This window comes from Paroedura picta, chromosome 2 (genome assembly GCF_049243985.1).
Source record: "Paroedura picta isolate Pp20150507F chromosome 2, Ppicta_v3.0, whole genome shotgun sequence".
In the NCBI taxonomy this organism is placed as follows: Eukaryota; Metazoa; Chordata; class Lepidosauria; order Squamata; family Gekkonidae; genus Paroedura; species Paroedura picta.
In genome coordinates, this window is record NC_135370.1 from 132,307,483 (window position 1) to 132,318,861 (window position 11,379).

Sequence of the window (11,379 nt, forward strand, 5' to 3'; positions counted from 1 at the left end):
GGTGCACCCTTATATGAGTACTGGCACTGCTTATATTACATGTTTCAGCCTGACTTTATATAAGCCAACGATTTCTTCCCTTCTGTGATGGTGGTGTTCAAAAGTGCTATTGAGTCGCAGCTGACTCAAAAGCCATGGGGTTTTCAAGGCAAAAGATGTCCAGTGGTGGTTTGTGATTGTCTGCCTCTAGTGACCCTGGACCTCCTTGGTGGCACCTCATTCAGTACTAACCAGGGCCGACCCAGCCCTGGTTAGTATCTGAAGGGCCGACCCAGCCCTGGTTAGTATATATCAACATCTGATGAGATGGGGCTAATTTGGGCCATCAAGGTCAGGGCCTGGTCTCTGCACTCATCTAGAAAGTGATTACTTCACACACATGACAAAGAGGGCACTGGCTTAAGGTTTTGTGGTGTTGAAAAGCTCTTTGCGGTCCTTGTCCTTCATAGTTGCCCAAAAGGCTGAAGTTCCGGAGGCTCAAAAATGCTTTCCTGATTTTCACCTGCCTGGCAACAACAGCAGCCATAGCATAGGCTTGTAGCATAAGGCAATATTACTAGGAAAGCAGGGGTGCAACACCCCCAGAAATAACAGGTAGCACTGTGGGAGCATAGCAAAATGTTTTCAAAATTCCGAAAATAAAAGCATTTCATTAAGAACAACCAAAATATCACCAGAAAGTATTGGTGCCTCAGAGTTCTCCATCTGGCTGGAGCTCTTCATCAAGTCGCATGATAGAAAAAAACATTTTGAAAAAAACAAGGGGGGGATCTCCCACTTCATGCTATTGCGGCCTCTTGGCCAGGATCTTGCAGGGCCCGCTTTGCAAGGCCTTCCACGCGGGATTGCTGACAACGCGGCCTCCCCATCCCCGCCCGGGAGAGATCTTTTTTCACTCCTGTGCTGTCTTTTTAAGCGTCCCGCCTGAAGGAGAGCCTCGAAAGCTGCGTTCTGATCCGGTGCCTTAAGTCTATTGAGCTGAAAGCCGGGCTACGGGAAGCCTGGTGGCCACGCTCGCATGCGCCCTCCTCACGGGAGAGGAAACCCCACTGCAATCTCCGGGATGGACTTCCCTGTCCCCAAACCCCCTCTTGGACCAGCCGCGCGCAGCTCCGCCTCGAGTCGCAGCCCCGCGAGGCCCGCCTGGCCAGCCAGACTGCAGCGGAAGGGGCGGGGTGTGCGTGAGCGGCGGCGGGGTTGACAGCGGAAGTGCAGCTGCAGCTAGAAGAGGCCCGGCGGCGCCTGGGAAGCACAGGTCAGTTGGCGCTGGCCGGGGCGGAGAGCTTCTGTAGGAGCGAGCCGTGGCGGAGGGGGGCAGCAGAAGCCCCCCCCCTCCGCCTTCTGGCCCCGCGGCCTTCCCTTTGGACACGGGCGGCAGCCCTGAAGAAAGAAGCGCCTCTTAGCACGTGTGCACCCCGTCCCCCTGCGCACCAAGGCAGCTTGTGTCCCCTGCCATACTTGCAGTCTCGCTGCTGTCGCTGCTGGCAATTTTAGAATAAAAATGACTGATCTGGGGGGTGGGCAAAGAGCCTGCAGTTCTTAGGATGCACCTCGCTGGCTTTATTTTTTCTGGAGACGGGCAGCTGCTAGTTAAAATGACTCAGAGACCCATCCTCTCCCACCGTTGCTAGTTTGGATAGAACATAGGAACAATGGCCCATGTTCAGCGTCTTTTAAAAGTTTCCGGTAGTGGAGTAGGAATGAAACTATAGCCAGAAAGGGACAGCATAAGACTTCCTATAAGCAAATCACTGGAAGATTTATGTATCTTTCATGAAGTATTCTGTAGCGGTGTTTACATACATTTAAATATGAACTTTTGAGAGAAGCCAGAAGGAATAGGAACACTTGCCATTTTGAATGTATTTTCAAGTTATATGATTTTATGATTATAGAGAAAAGCTGAAAGAAATATGTAGCTCGTGTGCTAGTGGTTAATTTTGTGCAGGGTCTTACTGAAATTCTTGTAGCTAATAATAAAACCTGACTTTTTCCTCTCTGCCTGGTGGGATGAATGCCAAAGATATAAAGATTTCTGCATTTTGTATACATATTTGTGTGTGATAGTTGTGGTTTTCTTTACCATGACATCCTAGGTCTGATGCTGTCAGGCAAGAGGAACTTAGCCATGCAGTATTACCTGTATCCAGTGTCTCATTTCAGCCATTGCACGTGCAATGCTACTATTCCGAAGATAACAGCATGGGTGCATGCTGACATGTTAATATTGCATGTGTAACGGAATTGCATAGGTATTGGCCCAGTTTCACAAGGAATTTTTCTGACAAAGTCACATTTTAATCAGATGCTAGAATTCTACTCAGGGAGCTGTACATGAAAGAAGCTTCATGTACATGACTCCTGTAGGCAGAGAACAAGAGGGAACCTGCATAGACTTGGGGTGGGGGAAGGAATCTCATTTCCCCCTCCTCCACTATTTCCCCATGACTCTTCCCTGAAAGACCCATACTCACTCTCCCTTTCCTGCTTCCTTTTTTCCCTACCACATGTGCCCTTTACGTGCCCCTCTGTCCCATCTTCCCTGCCTTCACATGTTGTCTCAACATAAGAAAACTAGGCCCCAGTTGTGTGGGGCTAGCTGCTAGCTGCATTGTAGTGAACCTTCAAGAACTTGTGAGGTGGAACATCCTACATTATTTCCCCCTTTCCATCCACCCAACAACCCCATATCCTCTCCCCTTTCCCTGCCTCATTCTCTCTTTCTCAACCATTTCCCAACCTACCTTTTATCTGCTATCTTCTTCAGCTATATTTATTCCTTTCCCCCTTCATTTCCCCCCTGTCTTTCCCCACAGTGGGGTCCAAAACTGCTTATATCATTTCTCTTTTTATCCTCCTAACAACCCTGTGAGGTAGGTTAGGTTAAAGGTGCATGAGGAGCACAACATCACAAAGACTTTTTCCACACCTGGAATTTGGCCCAGCCCAGTGTTCCTCTAGTCACGGGGCTAATACCTACTTCTGGATGATGTCAGCGCCAGCCAGGGGCAGTCCTGGTGCAACTCAGGCCCTCAGTCAACTTGCAGCAAGGGAACATGGATAAATCTGCATTCTTTTTTTGCTGTGGGCCTCATCTGTGCGTGGAAAAAGTGGAAAGTGGAAAAATTGGGCTGTCCTGGTCTGGTTTCTCTCCCCATGCCTGCAGTACCATGTTGCGAAAAATAAAAAGAAATGCCACAGGTGGTTTATTCCATCCATCCATCCATCCATCCATCCATCATATTTATATACCACCCTCCCCGGGCTGTGCAGCATGGTAGAGCCGCCTGGGGCATTTATTTTTATTTTTAGGACTGTGTACTGTGTTGTGATGCACCACATGCTTGTAACAATTTTTAAAAGCATGGCCCACACTGCCCTGCAGCACAGTGGAACCTTGCCACCCTGGCTGCCTTGTGCAGGAGCACAAATCTGGGGCAGATGGGCTGCAGAGAGCCAAATGCTACCCTGTGTGGGAGTGGGAAAACTTGAGGTACCCCAACCTCAGTCAGAAACCAGGCAGCAGTATGGCATCTCCTGTGCAGTAAGGCTCCTACTGAGCTTCTATAGCAGATTGCCACTGAGGGCTTCCATTTCTTAAAACCACAGGAGATCCTTTTAACATTTTGAGTTTTCCCACCTTCCCCCATGTATTTAGATATTGAATTTTTTTGTCATCTCCATTCACAGCTCCAGTCACTTGGTTTAAGTTTCCTCAGATTTGACTTAGATATTAGAATGTAGAATTCCATTGACTATTAATTAATTAATTATATTTATATACTGCCTTCCCTGAAGGCTCAGGGCAGTTCACATAAAACAGAACAGGAACAATATAGATAACTTAGATTAACAATAATGAATGAAGTGAAACAACAAGCAATGTGGAACAGTAGAAAAATGTGAGAAACATTAAATTAACTCATACTGATAGCCCAGTGGGGTGGGCGGAATTATGGTGGGTGTCATAGGTAGGGGCTCAGTAGGTGGGCCCTTGGGAAGTGATAGCACAAGTTGACCTCAACCAAATGCCTGGTGGAGGAGCTTCCTTTTGCAGGCCCTGTGGAACTGTTCACGTTCCGTCAGGGTCCTGATCTCCTCTGGGAGCTCGTTCCACCAGTTGGGGGCCTGGATGGAAAAAGCTCTGGCCCTTGTTGAGGCCAAGCGAGCTTCCCTGGGGCCAGGGATCACCAGGAAGTTGGAAGTGCTATAGTGTAGGCTCTTCAAAGTGCTATAGCGTAGGTTCTTTGCAGGGTGTAAGCAGAGAGGCAATCCCTCAGGTACTTTGAAGCAGAGCTGTGACCATCTGTGGTTGTTCTGGGCTGCTGTGCGACAAGTTTGAATAGGATTCCTTTGGCTGTTTGAAGATTCCTAGGGTGCAAAACCAACCCACATTGATAGGTTTGTGTGGAGGAAATGAGTATTTCTATTCCCATCTACAAGGTGATGCTAAAAATGCATAACTTCTGAGGCTGCCTTTTTGGAGGTGAGAAAGCAGCAGAAGCAAAGAAGTTCCTAGAAGTATGATTTGTAGTGTGGGGTGAATGTCATCTTTTACCTTTGTCTTTGCATTTTCAGGAGGGTGTTGTGGCCAAAAGTTTGTCTAAACCTTTAGGAAGCAAGTAGGGGATGTAGTCTTTACACGTGTGCAATTTTAATTGAATTGAATGGATTGGAATACTGAGTGGGAAAACGGTCTACCTGGTTTCTGGTATGTAGCAAGGTTGAAAAGCACATGCAATTGCTGTGAGGAGATGTATCACATTGGACAGCTTGATTTGGACTAGAGAATCCTAGTTTTGAATTCATATGAAGCTTTCTCAGGTCAGTCACTGTTTCTCACCATAACATATCTCTCAAGAGGTAAAGGGAGAAAACGGTGTAAGCCACTTTGGATTTCCATTGGGGAGGAAATTGGGGGTATAAATTACTACTACTACTACTACTACTACTACTACTACTACTACTACTACTACTACTACTATTTACCTGCCACTCTTGGTGTATTGGCTCATGGTGGGTTACAGTATCAAAATCCCAAAACAATAACCCCATTAAAACAACACAGAAAAATACAACCCACTCCCCAATATGGCAGGAAAACAACCCTGCTCTCATAATGGAACACCTGCCACCCAGATTTTTAAAAATTGTTTAGATAGACAGGGGCTGTATTGGACTGACCATTTTGGGTCTCTCTCTCTCTCTCATTGTTCCCTGTAATGAAAAGGTTAAAGTCTTCCTCAAAGATGCGGTAAGCACTATTTTCTTCTAACCTGCTTCCTGCTGAACTATCTTGTAATGTTTCTTCTGGATGAAAGATGTTGCATGCTTTCACCTTCAAATGAGTTGCCAGAATGACAAATACTGCAGATATCAGGTGATTGCTCTGTGGTATTCCGTCTTGCTAGTATATATTACTTCGGTCAAGGAAGGATCTGCTTTGTACGGCATTTTGGAAGTAATCATACCTTTTAAACAAAGGACCTCCAGATTCCTTAAATGACAGAAAATGCATACATTACTTCTGCCTGCTCACTTCCAAAAGGAGGCAGGGCACAGGCAACCATCAGAGAGAGAATTGGAAAACAGTTTTGATTGCAAGGGGTCAGTTTGTTTAATTTGCCCCCCTGGTGGTCTTTGAAATCCATCTCTCAAGGGTATCAAATGCTTGGCTTTAGAAGTTCTGTACTGCTGCTTATGCACATCAGAAATGGGCTAGTTAGATGAAATGTGCTTACTGCCACCCCTGCTGAGACAGTCCCAGAAATAAGGGGGGGGGGGGAATGGGGATGCTGGTGTTGTGAACTACAGAAGAAAGGAAAGAAGCCCTTCAGGAAAGCTGTATGAGCAGCAGCCAATTCAAAGGCATGTGGATCACAGAGAGAATGTTCTGTCTCCTATCTAAAATAGCAAACCCATGAACAAGAGCTCTCCACTCCCCTTTTGGGAACATACTATACCTGTTGTTTATGAGGAATATGTGCACCAATTCAGCATATTGTTTTGGTTGGCAATGCTTAGCATAGGAGGGCACCTTTTCTAGGAGGGAAGGCTGGGTGGCTGTTCAGTGCCACCCTTGGTTTGGGTATTGATAGATTTCTTGGCTTTTAGGATGCTCCAAGGTCTGTGTCAGCTAGGAGTATGAAAATAAGGATTCCACCAAAGCTGGTTTCCCCAAGTCAGGGCCTATTGTCTGTTTTGTTTTGTTTCTTTGTATCTACGTCAGATAACCCACAGATTCTCCAGTGGAAGACTCTGAGAACAAAGGAGAAAGATGTTGCCAAGGCCAAAGCCTGGGGAGTCAGAAGCGGATCTGTTGAAATTTCAGAATCAGTTCCTGGCATCAAAGGCTTCTCCAGCAGTGAAGGTTGTAAAGAAGGCAGACAAGAGAAGAGGGGATGGGGGAAATGGCGTCGAGGAGAGACTTCCACTGCAACACAACAGAGATGTGGTGTCACTAGATGGTAAGTTTATTTCAGTTTTTTTTAACACTATGTAGATATTCCAATTGTACTTGGCCTTCTTCAAAAGAAAACACTCTTGTGAGTAGATTCAAGTGGGTAGCCCTGTTTGTTTGAAGTAGCACAACAAAATCAGAATCCAGTAGCACCTTTAAGACTAACAAAGATTTATTCAAGGTGTGAGCTTTCGAGTTCATAGTCTGAGGAAGAGTGCTTGTACTCGAAAGCTCATGCCTTGAATAAATCTGTTGGTCTTAAAGATGCCACTGGACTCTTGTGAGATGTCATGCATGCAGTGGTTCTTGTTACCTCCTTTTTTATTTACCGTATTTGCCGGCATATAAGACGACTGGGCGTATAAGACGACCCCCCAACATTTCCACTCAGAATATAGAGTTTGTTACATTACATTACAGTACTATGGGCAGCTATGGCTATCCCAACTGAAGTGCACTCAGCGTATAGGACGACCCCCCCCACTTGGAGGCATGTTTTTCAGGGGGGAAAAGTAGTCTTATATGCCAGCAAATACTGTATTTATTTTAAAATCCCAACTCCTCCCCAAGCCTCCTTCAGTGTCTGCAGCTGTCTCACACTGGCCTGCAGTGGAGGCTGTGACCTCTCAGAACAATGCGGTGGGATCCAAATCAGCAGCAGCAGCAGCTTAAAAACAAATATAAGTGAAATGTCTGTACATCGCCAACCAGGTCTGGCGTCAAAGGTCAGTACACTATATAGAACCAAAACTCAAAAGGCCCTGTGCCAAGTTCAGATTAGCCTCACCACTTGAATGGAAGGGACTTTGTACAGAAGACAACAAGAAACTTCCTTATCTGGAGTTCAGAAATTTTGGTTAATACAGAATGCTGCAACCAGGATGTTGACTGGAGTGGGTTATAGGCACCGTACCACTCCAACTTTGGCCAATCTACACTGACTTCTAGTTTATTTCTGGGCACAGTTGAAGGCTTTGACCTTCAATGCCTTATACTGTTTGGGACCAACATCTATGAACTTGGAACTCAGCAGAGGTCTTTCTTGTTCATATCACCAACTTTGGACCCTGCATTCCTTCTTTCCTTCTCTTACTGTTTTCTGCCACTTTTTTGTTTTGTTTTGTCTTACATTCCCTCTTTTCTCAAAATAAAGGATGAATAGGTGTTACATTGACAAATAAAGTTGTTTTTCATATTATGCTGTTTAGGTACCTTCTGATGAAGAGTCATTTTCTGCATTATAAGAAACCCTCAAACCTCTGAAACCCACTATTTTGTACTAGAGTGTCTGGAATCTTTCCACAGTCCATTTTTGAACATTTTAGGCCCAATAAACAATGCTGTTAAGTTTTGTGGATCTGGTGAGGTGAGATGCAGCCCACAAAAGCTTATGCTTCCATAAATCTTTTGGGCTTTAAGGTGCCACAAGACTCCTATGACTTGGATTCTGACATGTCCAGCATGCACTTTGCTCCCACCACAGGGCAGCTTTTTTCCATTGTTGCTAGTGCTTCTGTTTGTGGAAGATGGTGGTTTCCCACTGGAGCCCTTCAGCTTATAGAAGTGCTTTGCTTGCGGGTTTGGTTTGCTGTTTTACAGTGCTAGCAGCAGAGGAAATAAGCTCTGTCGCAGCTGGAAAGAATGTGTTTGCAGGATCCAAGCCTTTATGGGGGGGAGGGGGTTTGCTGCAGCAGCCAAAAATGGCTGGAATTTGTGCATTGTATAGTAGAAAAAACTGCACCGTGTTTGTAGTAATACAGATGACCAAGCAACTGGGTGATAACAAATCTGACCATGTGTCACCTGTATTGATCTCTTTTGGCATATGACTACTGCAGCTGCAGTTTAAATCCCAATTCAGCACTAGGCCTGGCTTGTAATCCATCTGATTGTAGGAAATCACTCAGCAGTTTAGCTTTACTTACAGTTGCCTTAGATTTTGTAAGATACAGGGTTTGGTCTGTGTTTCAATCCAAATACATTGATAACTGCTAATGAATTAGATTGTAATGGTGTGATATAAGAAACTGCATTAATAAATTGGGATAGCCCAGTCTGCAAATATTACAAAAAAATAAAGGTTCTTTAGAAGTCCAAGGTCATCTGTGTGTAAATTTGACAATAACAATAATTAATAGTTATTCATTCTTATTTAAAATATTTTAACCTAAGCTATTAGTTCACTATATTGTTAATTTTCATTATTAGTACTTATTCTATCTTCTCACCTCCACATTAGCATATTAAACATTTTATCTATAATTATTCATATTGTTATGCCACAATCCAAAACAGAGGTTCATCGTGTATATTGCATAGTAGTAAAATTTGTATTATTCAACTTCATATCCTTATCCTTATCCATGTTTCCTCTATATATTTGTGAAACAGCTTGGGGGGTGGAATGTGTCCAGCTGTCCAAGTTGGAATAGGGCCAATCAGGGTGCAGCCAGCGTTGGCCCTGCCCCTACAGCTCCCACCCTCCGTCCCTGGACACTAGCCACGTTCCTCTCAGCCGCGCCAGAGACAGAGAAAGATACACAGATACCTTATTCCCTCCTATCGCTTGTGCTGCAAGGGAGGCAGAGAGAGACACAGAGAGATCTGCACCTCCTGGTGTCCTCTGGGTCCTAGCGCCCATTTTATTCCTGCTTGCAAAGGGCTTTCTTGCTAGTAACTTTATAAAGTTATATACTGTTTTAGATTATTTCTCATTCTATATTTATTTTCTACCTACTTTCATAGTAGACTTTCTAACTTTCCTCACATATCAAAATTGATCTTTTTTTGATATCATGACCATTGATCCTCCACTTAGATTTCACAAAAGTATTATGAAAGCACAGTACTTTTGTTTTATCAAGGTTTTATCGAAGCAGGGCCTGCAAATGGGAGTTCTTCCATCAGGCATTTGCTTGAGGCCAACTGACCCAAAACATCTGCAGGTCCCCCCCAGACGGAGAGGTTGAACCTACTGAGGGAGTGTCAGAGTTATTGTTGTTGAATTGTTGTTCTAGTTATTCTAGTTGGTATGTTATTGTTATATTGATATTGTTTTATGTAAATGTTCTAAAATGTTTTATCTAAACCACCCAGAGCCGTAGGGAAAGGGCAGTATAAAAAATCTAAATAAATAAAATAAGTAAATAATAAAATACAGTTAGTAGATTTTCTTTTTGACATTGGCTGGCAAATGCTACCAGTGGTCTACTTAAACCAACCCTGGACACCAAGAGCTGGACTACATCATCTGCCTACATCATAATTGGGTGTCTTTTCTCTGTGGCTAGCTTAGGGGCATGAACATCTGTATTCTGAAAGATAGTTATTAACCAGTTCACATAAATATTGAACAAAACAGGGTCTAGGAGGCAGCCTTGTCTGACTCCTCTTTGTAACTGTGTTGGTCTCCATTACTGCATATTTGGCCATTTTATTATTCTAGTCTTCTAAGTTTGGGCAAGCATCGGATTCCATTCTGCTGCGTAGAATGGTTCTAACTGTAGTCACTGTATATTCAAATATCTCTTTCAAGACTTTTGGTGGTTTATCCACTAGTATTTCCAACAGCTTCCATGGGAAACATAATTTCTTAGCTTCCATTGGAAATTTTAATTTTAATACATTTTGCATTGTAATGATAAAAAGTTCCATCTGTCTCTTGACATTTCCAGCATTTTCCTTTGTCATTTTTGTCCATTTTTAAAATATCCCTTGGAGTACCATACCATCTAAAAAACATTTGGTACCAATTTTCTGTGAACAAACCCACCAGTTTATGACCCTGCCCTCTTCTTTGCCTGGGAGAAGGAAGTGATTTGCAATAATTATAATAATAACTTAATCTAATTAGAATGATTAATTTTAGAATATAATAAATTCCTACTTTATAGATTTATGTTTGTATTTTATCCCATGTGATCTGCCTTGAGCCCTTGGTGAAGGGTGGAATAGAAAAATAAATATAAATAAATAAATAAATAAATAAAATGTCTGAATGTCTGTAAACTTGATTTCTGTATCCTGTAGCTGTGCCCATTATTGTAAAAGTATTTGCTCTCTAAAATTCTGCATCCATTTGATCATGCATTTTTAATTTGTTCTTCTGTTTCAAATGGAAATAAGAACTCACATATCCATTGTAATAAATGATCTTTTTGTTTTATAGTTAGCAGTTCGAATTCAATCTTTACTCTTAAGGCTCCACCTTCCATATTATTTCCTTTAGTCTTGAAACTGATCGGTGATATAACCATTGAACTTTTAATCCTTCATCTCTGATATCTTAACATAACACATGTTTCTTTAACACTGTTCATACCTTTTTTTTTAGACTTTCCGGAAGTGCCCCCCACTCTACCAGGTCCCCCAAAGAAATCCAAGTTCAGAAGTACCCATGTTCACTTTGAGGATCCAGAAGGGCAGCTGGATCATAGTGATGAACACATCACAGCGGTCCTCAGCAAAATAATTGTATGTTGTATTCACCGGTGTTACAATAATAGATAAGTAAACATCTTGTGTAGACTATTGAGAAATACTGAATCTGGAGTTGTACACCCTAAAAACAAATATTGCAATGCTTTTCCAATGTAAGTCAAATTTTGATCTAGGAAATGCTGAATGGTATAGATATGCATCCGTGAACTTTTTGTGTAACCTTTTCTGGAGAGGGGAGAAGGAGCAGTCCAGGGCCTGAAGCCATATTATCGATTGCTGAATGTATGGTGCTGGTTTTACTGACAAGTTATTGTCCTACCTAGGCCAGTATTGCCAGCATTTGCCAACTGGCAGTGGTCTTACAAGGCCTCAGAGGATTTGCTTGATATGAACTGGAGACGTCAGTGCCTAGGGGTAGTTCTGAGCTGTAGTGTCTACTCTCAGAGGAAAACTAGGCACCTAAAAACTATCCACCTAAA

The 11,379-nt window shown here is 43.2% G+C and overlaps 1 protein-coding gene across 4 annotated transcripts in view; it reads left to right on the forward strand.

The window, feature by feature from the left end:
* The first annotated feature begins 1,099 nt into the window (after window positions 1-1,099).
* RPAP1 (RNA polymerase II associated protein 1) overlaps window positions 1,100-11,379 on the forward strand; it is a 56,927-nt gene continuing 46,647 nt past the window's right edge. For 2 of the 4 annotated variants that reach the window (XR_013228435.1, XM_077322814.1), the window contains exons 1-3: window positions 1,100-1,255; window positions 6,230-6,467; window positions 10,794-10,933. Coding sequence is in view for 3 of the 4 variants with exons in the window: in XM_077322814.1 (XP_077178929.1) it covers window positions 6,278-6,467; window positions 10,794-10,933 (330 nt within the window). In the remaining variant the exon portion in view is untranslated. Of the gene's footprint in view, window positions 1,256-5,230; window positions 5,381-6,229; window positions 6,468-10,793; window positions 10,934-11,379 lie in introns of those variants that run through there. The other 2 variants (XM_077322815.1, XM_077322816.1) reach the window with 2 other exon arrangements.